The 23,510-nt window shown below is 41.3% G+C and overlaps 1 protein-coding gene across 1 annotated transcript in view; it reads right to left on the bottom strand.

Annotated features, from left to right (window-relative positions):
- The window catches only part of LOC311143345 (receptor activity-modifying protein 1-like), a 75,309-nt gene that overhangs the window by 23,293 nt on the left and 28,506 nt on the right, over positions 1–23,510 (bottom strand). Inside the window, exon 2 of the mRNA XM_084179186.1 lies at positions 1,076–1,211. Coding sequence (XP_084035312.1) covers positions 1,076–1,211 — 136 coding nt within the window. The remainder of the gene's footprint in view (positions 1–1,075; positions 1,212–23,510) is intronic.

The raw sequence follows: 23,510 nt of genomic DNA, 5'->3' as shown, positions 1-23,510 counted from the left end.
AGACGGATAGAGGGAGAGAAATAGGGAAGAGTAATTTTTATGTAAGTACACAGACGGGAGGGGGACAGGTGACTGTTCTGTCAATGACAAGAGAGGGCTGAGTGTCCTGGCCCTGCTCTGACAGCTGTGACGCCAGTGTCACCCTCCAGAAGGCTCCGCTTGACAAATCCAGACTAACATTACAGCCAGAGAGGAAAAACCCCAGCCATGGGGGCAGACAAACAGGCAACAAACAACCTGTCAACCCAGCATTCCTGGTTCATGGTGGGAGGACACTAGACTGGACTGATGACCACCGTAGTGGTGTATACTAGCATAGTATGTGGTACCCCAGTAAATAGGGAATAGGGTGCCATTTGGACACAGACCCAGTCTCCATTTAAGATGCTACTCCTAGAGTTAACAGCCCGCCTTAAGTCATTCAGATCCTCCCGAAAACGTTCAACCATATGAGCCTAAAGAAGAAGCTGACCTTCCCTGAACTTGCCATTTATGACTAAAATATGAACTGGCTGCGCTTATTACATTTGGATTCATTTTGGTCACCCTCCAAGAGTTTAATGATATGCAAATAAGATGCCAAGAGAGGGTGGTAAGTTGAAAAGGTGAAAACCTATCGCCAGCATATTCAAATTGCAAGTATTGTCAGGCCAAAGGTTGTGCACATACTAATTAAATAAACGTTACATATCCCTATTACCTCCCTCCCAGTAGAGGAGTGACTGTAATGTTAATGACATGGAGGTGCTACAACACATAGAATGCTATACAGATGTAGGATCTTAATTTGAGCCAGTTTGCTAGAGCAGGAAGATGATCCTGCAGCAACAGGAAATGTGAATTATTATGAAATTATAATTAATGGACATTTTTGTTGGGGTTGATACATTTTTCGTAAGGGAAAACCAAGTCTACTTCAGAAGCCTTTTTAAACCGAAAATACACTACAAGTTTTACATTTCCTGCAACAGGGTGATCAAATGAAGATCCTACATCTGTAGAATATAAGAATACTTCATAGGTGCTACATAGAATACTACTAAGATACTACATTAGTGCTACATAGAATACTCACTCCACTGTATCCTCCCAGCTGCACCAGTGATGCTGGTCAAGTTCCTCCATGTCCAGTCTGAATTTCCCCAGGCAGAACTCCTCGATGGCGTACTCATAGGTCCCGCCACAAGCCATCACCGACACAGACTGGCACGCTGGGGAGTAGAGAGAGGAAAGGGTCAGAACAGCATAACACACTGAGGGAACAGAGAGAGAGAGGATAGAGGGTTAGAACAGAGATGTACTGTAGACCAAAACAGCATAACACACTGAGGTAACAGAGAGAGAGAGGGGACAGAGGGTTAGAACAGAGATGTAGTGTAGAGACTCAGATAAATGTCTTGTTTTTTTACCTTTATCTACATGGTAGTCTCACACCATAGACTTACATCTCAATAGCCACATGGTACACCTTATCGGTCTGAGCCAGTGTAGCTCTCATTCACAGATGTTTCATATTGATGAGCAGAGGTATGGGGATCTATCAGTTATATATTAAATAGAGGACACTGCTTAACATTTTATCTCTGAGATCCAACAGAGCTCTGGAAAGATCTCACCTGACACAGTGCTGACAGGTTAAAACCTCATACCCGTAGATGCTGTAGAAAGCTTCAGAGCTCTGGCTTTGAGAGGCTTTCTAAGTGCGGTCTACACTACACCATGTGGTAGCAGTTTCTCACTGTTTGACAAGGCTTGCTGGACTGGGAGATTGCTTTAAACTGTTAAAAGGGCACAAACACACTCTCAACTCCAAGGAGCAGAGCATCACTGCCCCAGGGCTCAGAGCTGGGAAAAGCACTCTGTGTTAGAGATATCTCTGTAATAGGGGAGGAATTTACAAATTGGCCAGTTCAGGGTCAGCCCAAACTGAACCTCTGAGAGGAGTAGAAACAAAGGGAGGAATCATAGGGCAAAAAGTTGGCTTCTGGCTAAAAAGATTAATTAGGTCTCTCAAGTACTCCTTCATGGCACACTGTTAGCTGGCCAGTTCACACAAGATTTGGTCTGGGTTCCGGGATTAGGTCACAAGTGGTTCCTAAGAAAATCTACTGTTAAAATAGTATTAATATTTTAGAATACTTCAAAAGAACACTGTTATTGTCAGCAGAGAATGTTTAAAAATCTCCTACTTCTACAGACTTCTTCTTCTGTTGCTGAACTTTAGTAGTTCAAGTATTACCACCAAACCTCCACAGAAAGACACCAAGCTATTTTACGACTTTTACTACATGACACAGTGGCTTGCGAAAGTATTCACCCCCCTTGGCATTTTTCCTATTTTGTTGCCTTACAACCTGGAATTAAAATTGATTTTTGGGGGGTTTGTATAATTTAAGTCATACCACAGATTCTCAATTGGATTGAGGTCTGGGCTTTGACTAGGCCATTCCAAGGCATTTAAATGTTTCCCCTTAAACCACTCAAGTGTTGCTTTAGCAGTATGCTTAGGGTCATTGTCCTGCTGGAAGGTGAACCTCCGTCCCAGTCTCAAATCTCTGGAAGACTGAAACAGGTTTCCCTCAAGAATTTCCCTGTATTTAGCGCCATCCATCATTCCTTCAATTCTGACCAGTTTCCCAGTCCCTGCCGATGATAAACATCCCCACAGCATGATGCTGCCACCACTGTGCTTCACCTTGGGGATGGTGTTCTCGGGGTGATGAGAGGTGTTGGGTTTGCGCCAGACATAGCATTTTCCTTGATGGCCAAAAAGCTCATCTGACCAGAGTACCTTCTTCCATATGTTTGGGGAGTCTCCCACATTACTTTTGTCGAACACCAAACTTGTTTGCTTATTTTTTTCTTTAAGCAATGGCTTTTTTCTGGCCACTCTTCCATAAAGCCCAGCTCTGTGGAGTGTACAGCTTAAAGTGGTCCTATGGATAGATACTCCAATTTCCGCTGTGGAGCTTTGCAGCTCCTTCAGGGTTATCTTTGGTCTCTTTGTTGCCTCTCTGATTAATGCCCTCCTTGCCTGGTCCGTGAGTTTTGGTGGGTGGCCCTCTCTTGGCAGGTTTGTTGTGGTGCCATATTCTTTCCATTTTTGAATAATGGATTTAATGGTGCGCCGTGGGATGTTCAAAGTTTCTGATATTTTTTTATAACCCAACCCTGATCTGTACTTCTCCACAACTTTGTCCCTGACCTGTTTGGAGAGCTCCTTGGTCTTCATGGTGCCGCTTGCTTGGTGGTGCCCCTTGCTTAGTGGTGTTGCAGACTCTGGGGCCTTTCAGAACAGGTGTATACAGTTGAAGTCTGAAGTTTACATACACCTTAGCCAAATACATTTAAACTCAGTTTTTCACAATTCCTGACATTTAATCCTAGTAAAAATTCCCTGTCTTAGGTCAGTTAGGATCACCACTTTATTTTAAGAATGTGAAATGTCAAAATAATAGTCGAGAGACTGATTTATTTCAGCTTTTATTTCTTTCATCACATTCCCAGTGGGTCATAAGTTTACATACAGTGGGGAAAAAAAGTATTTAGTCAGCCACCAATTGTGCAAGTTCTCCCACTTAAAAATATGAGAGAGGCCTGTAATTTTCATCATAGGTACACATCAACTATGACAGACAAATTGAGGAAAAAAATCCAGAAAATCACATTGTAGGATTTTTAATGAATTTATTTGCAAATTATGGTGGAAAATAAGTATTTGGTCACCTACAAACAAGCAAGATTTCTGGCTCTCACAGACCTGTAACTTCTTCTTTAAGAGGCTCCTCTGTCCTCCACTCGTTACCTGTATTAATGGCACCTGTTTGAACTTGTTATCAGTATAAAAGACACCTGTCCACAATCTCAAACAATCACACTCCAAACTCCACTATGGCCAAGACCAAAGAGCTGTCAAAGGACACCAGAAACAAAATTGTAGACCCTCACCAGGCTGGGAAGACTGAATCTGCAATAGGTAAGCAGCTTGGTTAGAAGAAATCAACTGTGGGAGCAATTATTAGGAAATGGAAGACATACAAGACCACTGATAATCTCCCTCGATCTGGGGCTCCACGCAAGATCTCACCCGTGGGGTCAAAATGATCACAAGAAAGGTGAGCAAAAATCCCAGAACCACACAGGGGGACCTAGTGAATGACCTGCAGAGAGCTGGGACCAAAGTAACAAAGCCTACCATCAGTAACACACTACGCCGCCAGGGACTCAAATCCTGCAGTGCCAGACGTGCCCCCCTGCTTAAGCCAGTACATGTCCAGGCCCGTCTGAAGTTTGCTAGAGTGCATTTGGATGATCCAGAAGAGGATTGGGAGAATGTCATATGGTCAGATGAAACCAAAATATTACTTTTTGGTAAAAACTCATTTCGTCGTGTTTGGAGGACAAAGAATGCTGAGTTGCATCCAAAGAACACCATACCTACTGTGAAGCATGGGGGTGGAAACATCATGCTTTGGGGCTGTTTTTCTGCAAAGGGACCAGGACGACTGATCCGTGTAAAGGAAAGAATGAATGGGGCCATGTATCGTGAGATTTTGAGTGAAAACCTCCTTCCATCAGCAAGGGCATTGAAGATGAAACGTGGCTGGGTCTTTCAGCATGACAATGATCCCAAACACACCGCCCGGGCAACGAAGGAGTGGCTTCGTAAGAAGCATTTCAAGGTCCTGGAGTGGCCTACCCAGTCTCCAGATCTCAACCCCATAGAAAATCTTTGGAGGGAGTTGAAAGTCCGTGTTGCCCAGCGACAGCCCCAAAACATCACTGCTCTTGAGGAGATCTGCATGGAGGAATGGGCCAAAATACCAGCAACAGTGTGTGAAAACCTTGTGAAGACTTACAGAAAACGTTTGACCTGTGTCATTGCCAACAAAGGATATATAACAAAGTATTGAGAAACTTTTGTTATTGACCAAATACTTATTTTCCACCATAATTTGCAAATAAATTCATTAAAAATCCTACAATGTGATCTTCTGGATTTTTTTTTCAAATTTTGTCTGTCATAGTTGACGTGTACCTATGATGAAAATTACAGGCCTCTCTCATCTTTTTAAGTGGGAGAACTTGCACAATTGGTGGCTGACTAAATACTTTTTTCCCCACTGTACACTCAATTAGTATTTGGTAGCATTGCCTTTAAATTGTTTAACTTGGGTCAAACGTTTCGGGTAGCCATCCACAAGCTTCCCACAATAAGTTGGGTGAATTTTGGCCCATTCCTCCTGACAGAGCTGGTTTAATTGAGTCAGGTTTGTAGGCCTCCTTGCTCGCACACACTTTTTCAGTTCTGCCCACACATTTTCTATAGGCTTGAGGTCAGGGCTTTGTGATGGCCACTCCAATACCTTGACTTTGTTGTCCTTAAGCCATTTTGCCACTTTGGAAGTATGCTTGGGGTCATTGTCCATTTGGAAGACCCATTTGCGACCAAGCTTTAACTTTCTGACTGATGTCTTGAGATGTTGCTTCAATATATCCACATAATTTTCCTTCGTCATGATGCCATCTATTTTGTGAAGTGCCTCGGTCCCTCCTGCAGCAAAGCACCCCCATAGCATGATGCTGCCACCCCCGTGCTTCACGGTTGGGATGGTGTTCTTCGGCTTGCAAGCCACCCCCCCCCCTTTCCTCCAAACATAACGATGGTCATTATGGCCAAATGTCCTCTTTGTTTGAGCTCACTCAGTTCTGCTGACTCAATCTTTAGTCTGGGGGAACATTTTCAGCCTTAACATTTTACATTTCAATTTTAGTCATTTAGCAGACACACTTATCCAGAGCAACTTACAGTTAGTGCATTAGTCTTAAGATAGCTAGGTGGGACAACCATATATCACAGACATAACCCCACGTTTCCATCCACAGTTTTTATGCGAGTAAAGTTATACCTTTTTTTTTTTTTATCGCAACAGCTGTGATGGAAACAGGAATTTTCGGTCAAATTGTATAAATGCTGATAATTAGTTCAACATGGTGGGATCTTTTTGTGTAAGTAAAATTAATTATGCAAATATTGATATAATAACCATCATATCGAGTCACGCTGTGATATGTTGTGTGGTCCTCCCACTGACTCGGGAAACCATGCAGTTTATTAGGCTACAGATGAAATAAGTTAGGATGACCTTCACAGGGTGGTGAAAGTGCAAGGTGATCTTGATGCTCCTTTACAATAAATATTTAGGGTCTGATTCTGGCGACATGCTGATCGGTGCTTGACTGCCGTTTGACAAATACAAATATTATTGCTCTTATCCATAATAATCTCATCATGTAGACTAGCCTACCCGCACTGTATCTGCGAGCTGTTGGTTAGAGCGCATGTGCCAAGACCAGAGTAGACACATTTGCTATTTAACGCAAAATGCGATGGAAACACATTGAACTTTAGATTTTTATTCGGTACATGAAAACTTTAGCGAATGAGTACATTTTGTGTGCACTACAATGCATACAAACTTATTCCTTTAAATTCCTGCAGCTAATGGTGAAAAGCATTGACAGAAGCTGGGGGTACAGAGAGCAGAGTGCCGAGATGGTATAGCATAGTCTGTACAGAAGAAAGAAAGGAAAGAAAAAGAAAAAGTGGAGAGAGAGAACAATAGACTTATCTAATTAACTCTGACAGAATGGGCTTACCTTTTCAAATGACTGTTGACGGTTTGACTCGCCAGCCAACGCTATTATTTCATATTTTTATTCTCTCTCTATCTCTTCTTCCCTCCCTCCCTCCCTCCCTCCCTGTCTCTAGCTACAGTGCCTTCAGAAAGTTTTCATACCCCTTGACTTATTCCACATTTTGTTGTGTTACAGACTGAATTCAAAATGGATTAAATAGATTTTTTTACCCACCCATCTACACACAATACCCCATAATGACAAAGTGAACTCACTGAATGGATGTTCTAGGAAGAACAGTGTTCTATAGATGTAGGATCTTAATTTGATCCAGTTTTCTAGAGCAGGAAAATAATTCTGCAGCAACATACAATTTGCATTATTTTGTGGATTATAATTAATGGCAATTTTTTCAGGGTTGATGAATTTTTTGTTAGGGCAAATCAAGTCTGGCATTTGAAAGTGGAAATGACAAACTTTAGAAGCCTTTTTAAACCTCAAATACACTACAGGTTTGCATTTCCTGCTGTGCAGAAAAATGATCAGAAACAAAAGAGTGATCAAATTAAGATCCTACATCTGTAAGAACACATATAACATCTGTCTGTGGAAGGCATGGTCATGAGAGAGACAAAAGGTCTTCCTTCTTCACCTCTCGACTATTAAGATGAACAGAAAGATGTCTCAACATGGTTTGTTCTTTTATATAGGAACCTGCCAGCAGCTAATTTACACTGTAGTGTGCTGTAAGACTCAGAAGGCGGTGAATACGGAGTGTGTTAAGTCTGTATCTGGCTACAAATATAACATCTCCTCCATCCTCTTCCTCTGACCCAGGCCTTTTGATTTCTTCAAAGCGTATTGCTTATTCAAAGGCTTCAGTATGCGCACCGCATATAGAGACTCCAGAATTTATCAAAACTATCACATCATTGAGTGCTTCGCTTCTTGCCTTTTATCGGTGTTGGTGCTTTGCCAAGAGAGGATGCATGCCTACGAAAATAAAATTTTAACAGGAAAATATTTTTCTCATAAGAAATCCAAGCTGAGATATGTGAGAGACTTGAGGAGAGATTGGAGAAAGAAGAAACGGAGGAGCAACGAAGCAAAGAACATCTGATTCACCCATACACAAAATATTAGAGTAGAAAGAAATGTCTTATCATAGCCAACGTTTATTTCTAGTCAGTGTCTTCAAGGAAAATGTCCTGTGCTGTTTTCAATTTGGTGGCAGATAAGCTTCATACATAAACATTCATTCACAATCAAATCGTTCTGTCCACAATCAACCCCTCTGTCCAATTTGGTTGCCTTTACTAATTGAGGAAGATGACAAGCATTGTTGAAATGCAAACATTTGGTGGATGTTGGCAAAGCACAAACTTAGATTGTCAAGTGAATTCTGCCTGCCTTTAGCAGCTTGGAAACACATGAACATATATCACTGGAAATAAACTCCTGTACTAAGAGAAGGGGAAAAGTCAGAGCACTTAACATATTTTCAGTGAACATTCTCTGTATATTAGTAGTTCAACTTCCAATGTCCACAGCTGTGTAGATAAAGGAGAGCTCTCAGGAGGAGACCAAGGCAAAGTTGTCTGACTGTCAGTGTGTCCCTTCTACATCACCCTGAGGCTGCCCAGGGAGAATGGGACATGGACATTGCACTAAGGAGCACAGAGACCCAGGTGCTTAGAATGTGTAACCTGAACCTGAAGAGGAGAGCCCAGCTGCGTCTCAAATGGCACCCTATTCCCTATATAGTGCAATACTTTTGGGCGCTGATCAAAAGTAGTGCACTATATACAGTGAGGGAATGCACAATCCCTCCATCAGTGCTCAGACTGTCCGCAATAGGCTGAGAGAGGCTGGACTGAGGGCTTGTAGGCCTGTTGAAAGGCAGGTCCTCACCAGACATCACCGGCAACAATGTCGCCTATGGGCACAAACCCACCGTCGCTGGACCAGACAGGACTGGCAAAAAGTGCTCTTCACTGACGAGTCGCGGTATTGTCTCACCAGGGGTGATGGTCGGATTCACGTTTATCATCGAAGGAATGAGCGTTACACCTAGGCCTGTACTCTGGAGTGGGATCGATTTGGAGTTGGAGGGTCCGTCATGGTCTGGGGCGGTGTGTCACAGCATCATCGGACTGAGCTTGTTGTCATTGCTGGCAATCTCAACGCTGTGCGTTACAGGGACGACATCCTCCTCCCTCATGTGGTACCCTTCCTGCAGGCTCATCCTGACATAACCCTCCAGCATGACAATGCCACCAGCCATACTGCTCGTTCTGTGCGTGATTTCCTGCAAGACAGGAATGTCAATGTTCTGCCATAGCCAGCGAAGAGCCCGGATCTCAATCCCATTGAGCACGTCTGGGACCTGTTGGATCGGAGGTTGAGGGCTAGGGCCATTCCCCCCAGAAATGTCAGGGAACTTGCAGGTTCCTTGGTGGAAGAGCAAGAACTGGCAAATCTGGTGCAGTCCATGAGGAGGAGATGCACTGCAGTACTTAATGCAGCTGGTGGCCACACCAGATACTGACTGTTACTTTAGATTTTGACCCCCCCCCCCCCCCCTTTGTTCAGGGACACATTATAAAATTTCTGTTAGTCACATGTCTGTGGAACTTGTTCAGTTTATGTCTCAGTTGTTGAATCTTGTTATGTTCATACAAATATTTACACATGTTAAGTTTGCTGAAAATAAACGCAGTTGACAGTGAGAGGACGTTTCTTTTTTTGCTGAGTTTATAATACTTGACCCCTCCCAGGACCATACAATTACCCAATTGGCAATTACACCCAATAAAATGGAAAAGGCAATTTCCACATCCATTGTTACATTGGTACATTCGTCTTAATCAAATGAAGTGAAATCAAAATCAAATCGAATTTTATTTGTCACATGCGCCAAATAAAACTGGTGTAGACTTTATTTACCATGAAATGCTTGCTTACGAGTTTACAAATAATAAAGTAGTAACACAAGAGGAATAAAATAAAATACACAAGAATGGAGCTATATACAGGGAGTACCAGTACCAGATCAACGTGCAGAGGTACGAGGTATTTGAAGTACATGCAGTTTGTACATGAAGGCAGGGTAAACTGACTAAGCATCAGGATAGATAATAATAAGAGTAAAATAAAGAACAGTGTAGAAGAAGCAAATTATGAGTGTAAAATTGTGAGTGTGTGAATGTTTAATGTGTATGTATATGTGTTTGTGTTGTGTCGGTATGCGTGTGTGTGCTTTGTGTGTGTGTATGTGGATATGTATTGTATGTGAATGTTTGTGGGTATCGTGTGCGAGTGTCAATGTAGTGTGTGTGAGTGAGTGTGTATATGGTGTGTATATACAGTGCATTCGGAAAGTATTCAGACCCCTTGACTTTTTCTACATTTTGTTATGATACAGCCTTATTCTAAAATTGATTAAATTGTTTTTTTCCCTCATCAATCTACAATATCCCATAATGACAAAGCAAAAACATTTACATAAGTATTCAGACCCTTTACTCAGTACTTTGTTGAAGCACCTTTGGCAGCGATTCCTGCCTCGAGTCTTCTTGGGTATGACGCTACAAGCTTGTCACACCTGTATTTGGGGAGTTTCTCCCATTCTTCTCTGCAGATCCTCTCAAACTGTGTCAGGTCGGAAGGGGAGTGTCGCTGCACAGCTATTTTCAGGTCTCTCCAGAGATGTTCAATCGGGTTCAAGTCTGGGTTCTGGCTGGGCCACTTAAGGACATTCAGAGTCTTGTCCCAAAGCCACTCCTGCGTTGTTTTGGCTGTGTGCTTAGGGTCGTTGTCCTGTTGGAAGATGTGCTATATCGCCCCTGTTATAATGATTTGTGATACAAGATTCATTAATGTATGTAAAACTCATAAGATGTATGTGAGGGAGAGAGGACAAGGACACGCCATGTGTTATAGAGGTCACTGGTGAGGGACAGAAGGTCTGCGTGCCAAGATAGATTGGGGGCCACTTGTGCTAATCTTAGAAGGTGTATGTGATGGAATGGCCTGTCTAGGGTGACAATACCAAGTATGGGGATGCTATTGTGGTAGATGAGTGACACTCAATGATGGTTGGCAGATGTTGGAAGAAGCAGCTCGGAGAGCATTATATAAACTGAGAGATTTTGTATGGAAGTCATTCATATGGCAGGAGGCTACGTCCGTACCGCCTGTCATTGAATCCATTATTGTAACCATTAAATAATGACTGAATTAACTCTCCATCTGTGTCCCATATTCTCTTACATACTGAACCTCTCGATACTAGAAACTCATCATAACAGATTGACGTCTAAACGAACAGGATGCAGTTTACAGCCGTACTAACAGGTAAGCAGACTGTCATTTTTTTGATTATGTCAAATTCAGCTTATCTGTGGTAAAGCTGAGCTGTAACAAACGTTTAAAATTCAATTTTTTTTATGGGAACAGATGAGTGGTATTCGAGTACGTAAATAGATGTAAGGAGAAATATCAAATTACACAATGACATGGTGCTATGATTCGAAACAGGGTGTGTTAAGAGTAATGAGTACAAAGACAAAAGAGAATACAGGAGTGGGTGTAGGACTTAAAGAGATGTGTAGTATCATCATGGAATAAGTCATGAAATAAGTGATAAGATAGGTTCAAGTCCTAAGTGAGAGAGATATATTAGATGTGAAGAGGTTCAAGGCCTCAACCATTGAAGGTTCAAGTCCTTGGTTGAAGGTTAAAGTTGAAGGTTCAAGTCCTTGGTTGAAGGTTAATGTTGAAGTTTCAAGTCCTTGGTTGAAAGTTCAAGTCCTTGGTAAAAAGATGACATTGTAATGTGAAAAGTTGTGAGGTTCAAGTCCTCAGCAAGCTTAGGAAAATTAGTATTTTGTTGAAGGTTCAAGTCCTTGTTTGAAGGTTAAAGTCCTTGGTAGAAAGACAACATTATAATGTGAAAAGTTGTGAGGTTCAAGTCATCAGCAAGCTTAGGGATGAAGATTAAAGTCCTTGGTAGAAGGTTACAGTTAAAATAAGACATCATTGATTAAGCGCACTATAGAGGAAAAGTATAACTTAAGGAGGTTCAATCCTCTAAGAGGTAGAGCACTTTGGTGAAGAGAGAATTAGTCCTGTGTGAATTACTCAAAATGGTCAGGAGAGGAGAGAGAGTGAACAATAACTCATACTGTATGAAGAATCAGAGCAGATACAATTAAGCATGTTGAATCATGGCACCAATGGCAAAATAGGCAAACAAAATTTTAATAAAGATCAAGTTGGGGATTTGATTCAAGTATTTGATTACTAATATTGCATGAACTAATAGAAGTAATGAATGGCCAGCTTAGTAGACCGGTATCTGGAAAAACAGTCACCATTGAGAGTAAAGCAGAGCTTCATTTACCTCAAAGAGAGAGAAAGGAAATGACGAAATTATTACAGGCAAATCCGCATTTAGAACAAGTCTCTTGTAAAAGTAGTGAAAATCAGACAATGTGCAAATGGATGTAAATTAAATTAGGGTTTTTCTATGTGGAACCATATCTTAGTGATAGGTCAGCATGGACAGATAATGACTATCCTCAAGACGGTAGTTTTAAAAGGGATAAATTACAAGTAGCGCAAAAGTATATGATTGATAATACAGCCATAAGCAACCCAAAATGGGATTTAGATTATATGAAAGAGTAGTATAAAGCATGGAATTTAATGAGTGCACAATGGCTGGTAAATATAATTAGGAAGGAGGAAAAGTCAGTTAAGACATTACGTAATTTGGTAATGGAGCAACATAATCTACCTTATGAAAAGAGTCAGTCCACATGGGCTATTCCTAAAATCAGGTCAACATACATGCTTCCTATAGCTAAAACAGATAACTTTGAGGTCAGACTGTGGCGCGAGGAATGCAGGGCATTGTGGTTACAAAGGTTTGGTAGAGCTTTTGAAACGACAGAAAGAAAGTTTAGAGGTCATACAGGACGAATAAACATTGAAAAAATTAGATCTACTAGAGAGTGTGTGGGAAATGAATATAACATGATATTTACAATAATCAAACAAAACCAAAATGTCGATTTAAACAATAGATTAGCAAATTAAATTATGAATTTTTCATTGAAGCAAGGGAACGATAATAATCGAGGGAGATAGAGAGGGGGAAATTGGACTCCTGCCCAACCGCACCCTAATTCCCCGAATAAACCTAGAGAGGAGAAGCTGGGTGATATATTCAACAAGATTGAAGGTGTCCTTTAAGTAAACAGAAAGTCCAGTGTATCAGAATTAGTGGAACTACGCAAATTGATCATATATCTGTCACGCCCTGGCTCTGGGGACACTGTTATGTTGAGCCAGGGTGTGTAATTCTATGTTTGTATTTCTATGTTGGCCTGAGTGACTCCCAATCAGAGGCAACGAGTGTCAGCTGGTTGTCTCTGATTGGGAGCCATATTTAACTGTCTGTCTTTCACTTTGTGTTTGTGGTTTCTTGTTCCGTGTTGGTTGGTGTATGTAACCAGGGACGTCACGGTTTCGTTTTGTTGTTTTGATCGTGTGATCATTTATCAAATAAAGAAGATGTTTGCCTTCAACGCTGCGCCTTGGTCCTCCTCCTTAGACGAGCGTGACAGAAGAAACCACCAAGATGTGACCAAGCAGCGTGTCCAGGAGCCATCACCAGGGAGATCTCTAACAGATCTCCTTCGCCTCCTCGACTGGGTCAAGCCGGATGAGGAGGAGAGGGGCTTGACATTGTGGCAGAAGGGCGAACGGCTGGCGAGGGACATGGAGACCTTGGCCACGGGTAGGAGTGAAGCCCAGAAAATTTTTAGGGGGGGGCTAACGCCGTGGACGACGGGCCAGCAGGAGACCGCGGCAGAGCGGCCCAGCGGATTGGCAGAGGAGGCCGCCAGGTTACGGGGGCCACTGGTCGAAGAGGGGGTGGAAGATGTAGAGGCACGGCGAGAGGTACTGGCGTGTGTTGCCAGTCCGGTCCGGCCTGTTCCTGATCCCCACGTAGGGCCAGTGGTGTGTGTTCCCAGTACGGTCCGGCCTGTTCCTGCCACTCGCACCAAGTCTACGGTGCGCATCGCCAGCTCGGCCCGGCCCATTCCTGCTCCCCGCACCAAGTCAGTGGTGCGTTTCGTCAGCCCCTGTCCGGCCCGTTCCTGCTCTCCGCACCAAGTCTGTGGTGCGCGTCGCCAGCCCAGTCCGGCCCATTCCTGCTCCCCGCACCAAGTCAGTGGTGCGCGTCGTCAGCCCGGCACGGCCTGCTCCCCGCACCAAGTCAGTGGTGAGCTTCGTCAGCCCGGTCCGGCCCGCTCCTGCTCCCCGCACCAAGTCAGTGGTGCGTTTCGTCAGCCCGGCTCGGCCCGCTCCTGCTCCCCACACCAAGCCAGTGGTGTGCGTCGTCAGTCCGGCACGGCCCGTGCCTGTTCCACCGGTGGCGGGTCCGGCACCGGTCAGGTGCTGCGTCACGCCGGAGCTAGAGCAATCCGCTCCACCAGTGTTCAGTTCAGCTCTGGTCAGCAGGGCCAGACCGGACCAGGGGTACTTTGGGGGGTTAGAGAAGGAGTGGGGATCATGCCCGGAGCCGGATCCGCCGCCTAGGCGGAGTGCCCACCCGGTCCCTCCCCTGTGGTACTTAGTTGGCGCGGTCGGAGTCCGCGCCTTTAGGGGGGGGGTACTGTCACGCCCTGGCTCTGGGGACACTGTTATGTTGAGCCAGGGTGTGTAATTCTATGTTTGTATTTCTATGTTGGCCTGAGTGACTCCCAATCAGAGGCAACGAGTGTCAGCTGGTTGTCTCTGATTGGGAGCCATATTTAACTGTCTGTCTTTCACTTTGTGTTTGTGGTTTCTTGTTCCGTGTTGGTTGGTGTATGTAACCAGGGACGTCACGGTTTCGTTTTGTTGTTTTGATCGTGTGATCATTTATCAAATAAAGAAGATGTTTGCCTTCAACACTGCGCCTTGGTCCTCCTCCTTAGACGAGCGTGACAATATCTCTCCCATTACAAATTGATTTGGAGGATATTAATGATCAACATTCATTTATAGTAAACGCTACAACTACTATGGCATTCATGGGAAGAGACCTTTTAAGTAAACTCGATGCAACCGAGGTATATGGAACAACAGGCTATTTTATGAACAAAAAACAGAAAGTAATTTTAATTTGAAAGGGTGCATAATAAATTATATGAATGTGTATGATAGGTTGATATAAGTTTGGATAATAAGCTTTGATATAACATTATATTGTGGTTCCGTACATCAATGCCCATCATATAATATCAAGGAGTGGTATGGAGAACGTGAGGTTATTCTAGAGTGTAGGGGAAAAGTATATGTTTTAAGGGGAGGCTTGACTTTGAAGGGGTTTCCTGAAGGTTAGAGAACCGGTGAGGATCCAATGACAGGAAGGTCAGTGTCCTTGAAACTACAGTCTGTTTTTTTGGTTCCGCTGGGAGTATGTTTGAAGAAGTTGATTTGTGTTGAGTGAGGATCGTTAATAAAACACGAAGGGATTGTTTGATGTGAGTACCTAGACGTTTCTAACGTTCTATATGGAGTTTGTGACGATGTGAAAATAGGATGAAGTTTATGTGTGTAATCGATTACTCGAGAAGTGAGAAAATCATAATTAGAGTGCTATGTATGTATTAACTTGCTCACCCAGACGTAGACGTACGTCATGGGTGGGAAATAATGAATACGGGTTTTCTAAATTTGTACCGTTGTTAGATCCTTTGATAGAGATAAGGTTTAAGAAATTAACTGCCCATAAGGAGTGGAAGTTATAGACGTAACTTACTTGAATGACGAGTAATGGTGCTTCGAGGGTGACTATTTTTAATGTGTGCAGAGGGTACCTGGTTCAAGCCCATGTAGGGAAAGAAGCAAAACTGTTACATTGATGCTATTGACCTAGATCACTGGGTGAATTGATAAGATTATACGAAAGAGATTGTCCTACCAACCCATTGTGGCATAGGATAACATAGTAATTAAAGTGGCATACCTGTGAATAGATGTTTTGTTTGTTTTGACTATTTGTCATCTGCTAAAGTACCATTAGATAGAAAGACAGCGGTAGAGGATAAAAGAGATTGTAGAGGGTTTTCTGTGTTAAAAAGAAAGTAGGTTAATTGGAAGATGAGAAATGTTGCATTGGATTGTTTAAGTAGACTGGTATTAAAATAATTATTTCTAGTAAGGTCAATTAAAATATTTTATTATGTAGTAGTGGTTTGTGGATATAATTTACTAATGCCATGATTTTGAAATTGGGTGAAAGAGAGTCGGGCTGGCTGTGCTATATCAGGATGTAAAGGACGCAGAGGGTAATGTGGAGCAGACATCTAGATAGTTGAATAGGGAACGTTCTTTGACAATTTGTAATTATTATTATTAAATTCTATAGTTTGTTTAAACACCAGTGAGTTATGCAGACAGTTAATTAATTCTAAAAACGATTATCTGTTTCTGGTATGTTGAACAATGAGAGATGGAAGTCCCCTACAGTATATGTTAAGGGAAAGTAGGAGACAACGTCTCAAACAAATGTTTTAATAGATGCCTGGGATAAGATATCACGGCTTCCTTACGCAGAGTAATTGAATATATTGGCGAATGAATAAAATATGAGGGGTGACAGGAACAATATAATGGGAAACAGATATTTCCTATGTTGTTGATCAAGTAATGATACTAGGATAATTTGATATGGGATCAAAAGGGGTTGAATAATCATTGTGAGAATTACAGAGGATGAAGTCTGAAGGGTAATCAATTAAACATACTCATTGTAAACTCAGAGACATTTGAGTGGTTTTCATCTTTTGAGAGATTGTATGTCATCTTCTTCTGGAGTAGTTATGAGGAATTAGATTAAAACAAACGATTATTGATGTGAGATAGGACAGGGTATATATGCATCATGTTTTGGGGTGTAATTTATCTTTTTGGATTGTTGATTATAATTTAACATTAACGAAATGTATACTTTCTCTTCCAGGAAAATGGGGATTTCCTTATCTCTCATTGGGATGTTTCCTAAGTCTATGGGCTAGGGGGAGCAGTTAGTAAAATTAGGCAGTTTTATAATTAGGTCGTAAAAGGGAGTTACCTAATTAAGTCAGGCCTGGCTATTTTTGTTTGTTGTTTTCCAATTGGGTTTTTCAAATAACCACACACAACCCACCTATTACAATGGTAATATAGGGTTGTTATTTTGAATTTAGGGGGTTTTAACGGGTCAAAGATGATAAGCCTTAAAGGAGCACACACACTGAGCTTTATGACGTTTTTTTCTTTTATGAGTACGTTTCGGGTAAACACGTGATTTCTTTTGAGAATAAATGTCATGAGGACTTACTGTATGCTTGGGATACATAACATTTATGAAATGTTTTGACTGTTGTTACTGATTAGTTTATACTATAAAATGGAACATTTCTTTGAAGGGTTTGAATGACCTCTGAACTCTGTCCTGACTTTCTAGTGTGATTTGATCACCCACACTGGAAAGCCTAGAGGCATGGGATTAGGATTTTAAGGTAATTTATTATACCGAGTTGAGGAACATTTATAATACTGATAATTATGAAGAAGTTTATAATTTGGCAATAGTCTTATATATATATATATATATATGATTCGGACGATGACAAGGACAGAGAGAGAGCGCTATCCCTGAATGAGGGATACCTGTCACTAGTCAGTGTTACTATTATTGAATTACCTTATGGGATACAATTAAGTTAAGGTATTATCAAAGGTTGTCATTTTAATTTCATTTATTATTTTGGTTTAACAAACAATGTTGTTGTTTTGTTTTTGAACGCATGAATCATGATGTGAGTCATGTGTCCACAGGGGGGAAGTACTGATCGCATGAGGATTTTGGGTAAATATGCTAATTGTATTAAGAATATGAGCAGTAGTAATTAATGTGTTATGGGTTAGACTACATTTTTTAGGTGAAAGTGTATTTGTGGTATAAGGCAGTATGTAGAGGAAGCCTGTCTATGAAACTAGTGACCTATAACAAGCTGCAAGGATGTGCACTTCCTAATATCAAGGTTTCTACTGACTGATATGAAGACAGGATATAGTAGCATATGGTGTCTCACCTAACAATGTTGCTAAGACTTTCTTCCAAAGGGTGAAGGCTTCTCTGCCAAACCTAGCAGGAGAATCTGGGCATTGTATGCACCTGGGAGACTGGCGGTAAAGGATTAAAGTAGTCAGAGATGGACAAAACCTAGGTGGGGAGGTCAGTACTAGGTGTTGCTGGCTATCTCGATGGAGGGGAAAGTAGCAGAGAGAGATACCTGCATCTATTTGTCCCACTGTAGGAGTATTCCAAATCAGAGGAGGAAGATGGCATCGCCACTGCGGAGCATTGTTTTCTTTTGTGTCTGTCTATGTGTCTTTGCAGCAGGGACTCTCAACTTCCCTATTGGTACGCTGCAAGAAGGACACACTCCACAGAGCGATGTTGATAAATGGAGAAGGACTCTGCATGATCCTAGACCATAGTGAAGGAAGAAGGGTCAGATCTAAAAGGAGCATACATCGTCACCCAGTCTACACCAACGGATGTATGGATAGAGGGGAGATTGATCTGGTATCATCTAAACCAATGCAACAGAGTACTAAGAGGAAACCAATGACCTAGAGATGAGGGAGATGAGGATGCAGGAGCTGACAAGGATCAGGTGATGGGAGACGATTATAAGGGGATGCTACTGATGAGCTACGGGTGATGGCTGATTCTCTGGGTGGATGGACGGACCTACAAGAACATCCAAGAACTTCAAGATCTTCCAGAATTTCAAGAATCGACTGTCACATCATTAATTTCTCTGTATTTGGAGGGTTTACCTAACAGAAATTGGGAAGTATATTAGAAATTGGTATTAAGAATAATTGGTAAAACATAATAATTTGTCATATAGTCAATGCTTATATGGTTTCTTGGATTAGAAATGAAATTTTTACATTTACATCATTTAGCAGACCAACTAAACTGTTATGTTCTGTCTTCTAGTGAGGTAAATACAGATGGTGTATTGACGCATAGCATGGATAATTTGGTCTAGAATGGTGTGAACCTATAAAAAGAAACAATCTCTGAACCGGCTGAAGATGAACATAAGAGGCGTTGAAGACGTTCCTATACAGCACCACTTCTACCTGCAACCGGTGTACAACAGCCAATCGAAGCTATCAACTGATTTTCTCATGTTTTTATATCGAGAGAGTGTGACAGGAGTCCACTGTTGCAAACGCCATGCTCTACCAACTGAGTAAGTGTACATTGTGACAGTTGTAATGGGTGATAAAGTTGAGGGTTTTAACTTTGATTGATAAGGGCCAAGTGAATCAATAAGAATTGTCATTCTAAATTTGGTTGAGTTAAGTAATTTGGTTTTGGTTATAATGCATAAGATGACTGAGTGATTTAAGTAAATCATTAGTATATATTAGTAACTAACTATTTTCAGCATGAGGGGTATTGCTTGTACAATTGAGATAACTGTCTTATATAGATTTTATGGTTAAAACAGCGATAGATTATGGTAATGTATTAGGATACTCTTATATGATGTATTTTGAGTAGACATTTTTGAATCTTACTGTTTGAAACATGTAAATTAATGTAAGGATTATGACGGATATCATGAACATGTTGATTATTAAGTTACCGTATTCACATATTAGTCACTATATACATTTGAAGTGTTGGGTGGTATTGATATGGATGTTTAGAGTGGTACATATCTCTGTTGCTAGGCAAGAACGTAATTGGTTCCTATCATGGGGTTTTGATATTTGTGACATAGGAATGTTTATTATATTTCCATTTGATCTGACCTTTGGTTGAATTACTCAATCCTAACTAGTTCAAGGCTGTACTGATTTAACAGGGACTGAAAACAAAGTGTTATCCTTTATCTCTATCTCAGGCATATTAGGGGAACAGAGTCAGGGTTGAACAGAGTTGAATATTGTAACTATTAACAGTTTTGGGTTTTCAAGCAATTGGGTCTGAAATGTCACTCATGGGACACTATGCAATTGATAATCGCATAGCATTGGATGCTATTATAGTAGATAAAGGGGGAATGTATGTGATTATAGGGGGAGAATCAGGTTGTACATAATTGCCATCAAAATAGGAAGGTCTTGGGAATTTAACTAAAGCTATGAGAAATATTAGAGACATACAGGAAGGTATTAAGAGTACGAATAGAGATGCAAAGATTGTGGGGAAATATGGTAATTTAAACGCTGTTGGTGTCTTTTCATGGTTTTTAGTGATAATTCAATAGGAACATGGATGGCAAGACTGAAGTTATTTTATTGGGATATATTCATTTGAATATATTATAATTTCCATGCAACTTACAAATTGTCATGAATCAATGTATTTTCTGGGATGATGTCAGGAGGTTAGGAATTCATTTGTATGTTTTGTTTGTATGGTTCAATTAATGTTATATTAATGGAATTCTTCTTGCAATAACAAAAAGAAAGAAAATTAGGGATTGTTATAATGACTTGTGATACAAGATTCATTAATGTCTGTAAAACTCATAAGATGTATGTGAGGGAGAGAGGACAAGGACACGCCATGTGTTATAGAGGTCACTGGTGATGGACAGAAGGTCTGCGTGCCAAGATAGATTGGGGGCCACTTGTGCTAATCTTAGAAGGTGTATGTGATAGAATGGCCTGTCTAGGGTGACAATACCAAGTATGGGGATGCTATTGTGGTAGATGAGTGACACTCAATGATGGTTGGCAGATGTTGGAAGAAGCAGCTCGGAGAGCATTATATAAACTGAGAGATTTTATAGGGAAGTCATTCAGATGGCAGGAGGCTACGTCCGTACCGCCTGTCATTGAATACATTATTGTACCCATTAAATAATGACTGAATCAACTCTCCATCTGTGTCCCATATTCTCTTACATACTGAACCTCTCGATACCAGAAACTCATCATAACAGCCCCAGTCTGAGATCTTGAGCACTCTGGAGCAGGTTTTCATCAAGGAGCTCTCTGTACTTTGCTCCGTTCATCTTTCCCTCGATCCTGACTAGTCTCGCAGTCCCTGCCACTGAAAAACATCCCCACAGCATGATGCTGCCACCACCATGCTTCACCGTAGGGATGGTCTCAGGTTTCCTCCAGACGTGACGCTTGGCATTCAGGCCAAAGAGTTCAATCTTGGTTTCATCAGACCAGAGAATCTTGTTTCTCATGGTCTGAGAGTCTTTAGGTGCCTTTTGGCAAACTCCAAGTGGGCTGTTATGTGCCTTTTACTGAGGAGTGGCTTCTGCCTGGCCATAAAGGCCTGATTAGTGGAGTTCTGCAGAGATGGTTGTCCTTCTGGTAGGTTCTCCCATCTCCACAGAGGAACTCTGGAGCTCTGTCAGAGTGACCATCGGGTTCTTGGTCACCTCCCTGACCAAGGCCCTTCTCCCCCGATTGCTCAGTTTGGCCGGGCGGCCAGCTCTAGGAATAGTCTTGGTGGTTCCAAACTTCTTCCATTTAAGAATGATGTAGGCCATTGTGTTTCTTGGGACCTTCAATGCTGCATAAATGTTTTGGTACCCTTCCCCAGATCTCTGCCTCGACACAATCCTGTCCTTTTTGCCTCAGGTGGACTCCAATCAAGTTGTAGAAACATCTCAAGGATGATAAATGGAAACAGGATGCACCTGAGCTCAATTTCGAGTCTCATAGCAAAGGGTCTGAATACTTATGTAAATAAGGTATTTCTATTTGTTCTATTTGCAAAGATTTATAAAAACCTGATTTCGATTTGTCATTATTGGGTATTATGTGTAGATTGATGAGGAAAACGTTTAATTGAATCCATTTTAGAATAAGGCTGTCATGTAACAAAATGTTGAAAAAGTCAAGGGGTCTGAATACTCCTCATTCTTATACCAATAAGAACTGCTTTACTTCCAAACAGACAGATGGGTCTCATGGCAACACCACTTCTGACTAAGAATGTATTTTTACATCCTTAGAATTGAATGAAGCCAGTCATAGACATTGAATAAGAGCAAGAGTAAGAGGGAGAGTATCTCTGGCTTGCTTCAAAATGAACATTTGATCCCTAAAACTCTTCCTATTAGTAGGCCAACATCTATCATTCATCAGGACTGCAGTGTGTGGGATGCACATGAAATCATGCATTTTTACCTCTCTCTCTCTCTCTTTCAGTGCTCTCTCAGCTCTCTCTCAGCGCTCTTTAACAGTTGCATAAAGCACACAAACAAGCCAGTGAATTTAAATAGGGCAGAAAGCCTGTACAGTACACAGGGCTTAAATGTACAGTATAGGATATCCACTGGTGCAAAGGGAGACACGCTTTAAATGTCCACTGTGTTTGGATGGAGAGATACTGTCACACCAGACAAGTACCATGTTTAGAATGAGTTTAAATGTGTTTACAGTGTTTAAAACATTTACATGAACGGACACTTCACACAGTCACAAGTGTCCTATAGGATATACAACCACTATAACTGCTTCCCCTATGAACAAGCTATTTCTCATTAGCAACCCAGCAGAACCAGACTAACTCAGACCAAAATAACCCAGAGAGATGCCTTGCAGAGCACCATTATCTCATATAATTGTTTTATTCAAAACCTGTTGTTTATAGAACGGACTGGTTATCTGTTTACCTTCATTTATTCTGGACTGTCCAAATTCCTTATTTAGGCATAAAATAGATTCAAACTCATGACTGCATCACACAAACTGAGTATAGTATATGGTTCACAATTCCATTGGTCTATTTCTACTAAATACAATCATGAGAAATGGTAAAGTGGTTATGTTCAGTGAGTTGAGATTTGAGGGAAAAGCCTGTCGCTTTGAGTCAATAAGAACACAAGCATTTCCATCTATATCTCAACCTTCACAGAAATTAATTGGTCCTAGATCAAATCACACATCAAGGATGTTTTACCCATTACATTCAGCAACAAGCCACCACAATTGCTATGAGGGAAAAAGAGTTATATGCATAGCAAAATGTGCCCTGATTCATCAAGATACCATCAAATTGGTTTTTGTCACCTTGACAAGCAATCGTGCTCTGGGGAAAGTAACAACCAAATAATTGGTGGAAGAACTGCCTCCGGTGTTGGATGTCCCCATCACCACCACCTCCCAACCCCGTCCTTTGTGTGCTAGAGCAAATAGAGTCTGTCAGACACAGATAGTGTAATATTGTTTCAGCACAGCTCTATGGCCATAGGGTGAACAATTTAGATATACTAATCTCAACATTACATAATGCATAGATGCAGAAAAAAATATTTTGACATATAATTTAATTAGGAATCCTCTGGGGGAAAAACAGTAGTCTGACTGACAGAACTGACAGCCCTGAAGCTGTCGGCCTTCTTTCCAGCTTCAATTTCGCTCTGGTACTGCTCCGCCACAAGCTTTAGGCATGCTCTGCCTAGAATATTTCATTTCCATTATCACTATTCTTTTAATTAGGCCCATTCAGTTGTAATTATTTAGCCTACCACACTCACAGTAGCCTACATCTAGTTTACACATGTAAAAGCTTCGTTAAATAAAATAATATTGGTGGGAATACAGCCATAATATGAACAAGAGGAAAGGAAAATGGAATTCGAAAAGCCTCAAATTAAAAAATACATTGAGATGAAGCCGTCCAATAATTCCAGCATCCAAACTGCATGTATATTTGCTCTATTTGATGAATGGAAATAGACATCTGTTACAAAACACCAAAAAGTGTGCCTAATGCCATTGATTAGGCCTATATGAACACATTTACCTTTTTTGTAGCATGAAAA

Source organism: Coregonus lavaretus, assembly GCF_964263955.1.
Source record: "Coregonus lavaretus genome assembly, chromosome: 16".
NCBI lineage: Eukaryota > Metazoa > Chordata > Actinopteri > Salmoniformes > Salmonidae > Coregonus > Coregonus lavaretus.
Note: the sequence above shows the minus strand (reverse complement) of the source record. Positions and strands in the feature narration are given on the sequence as shown.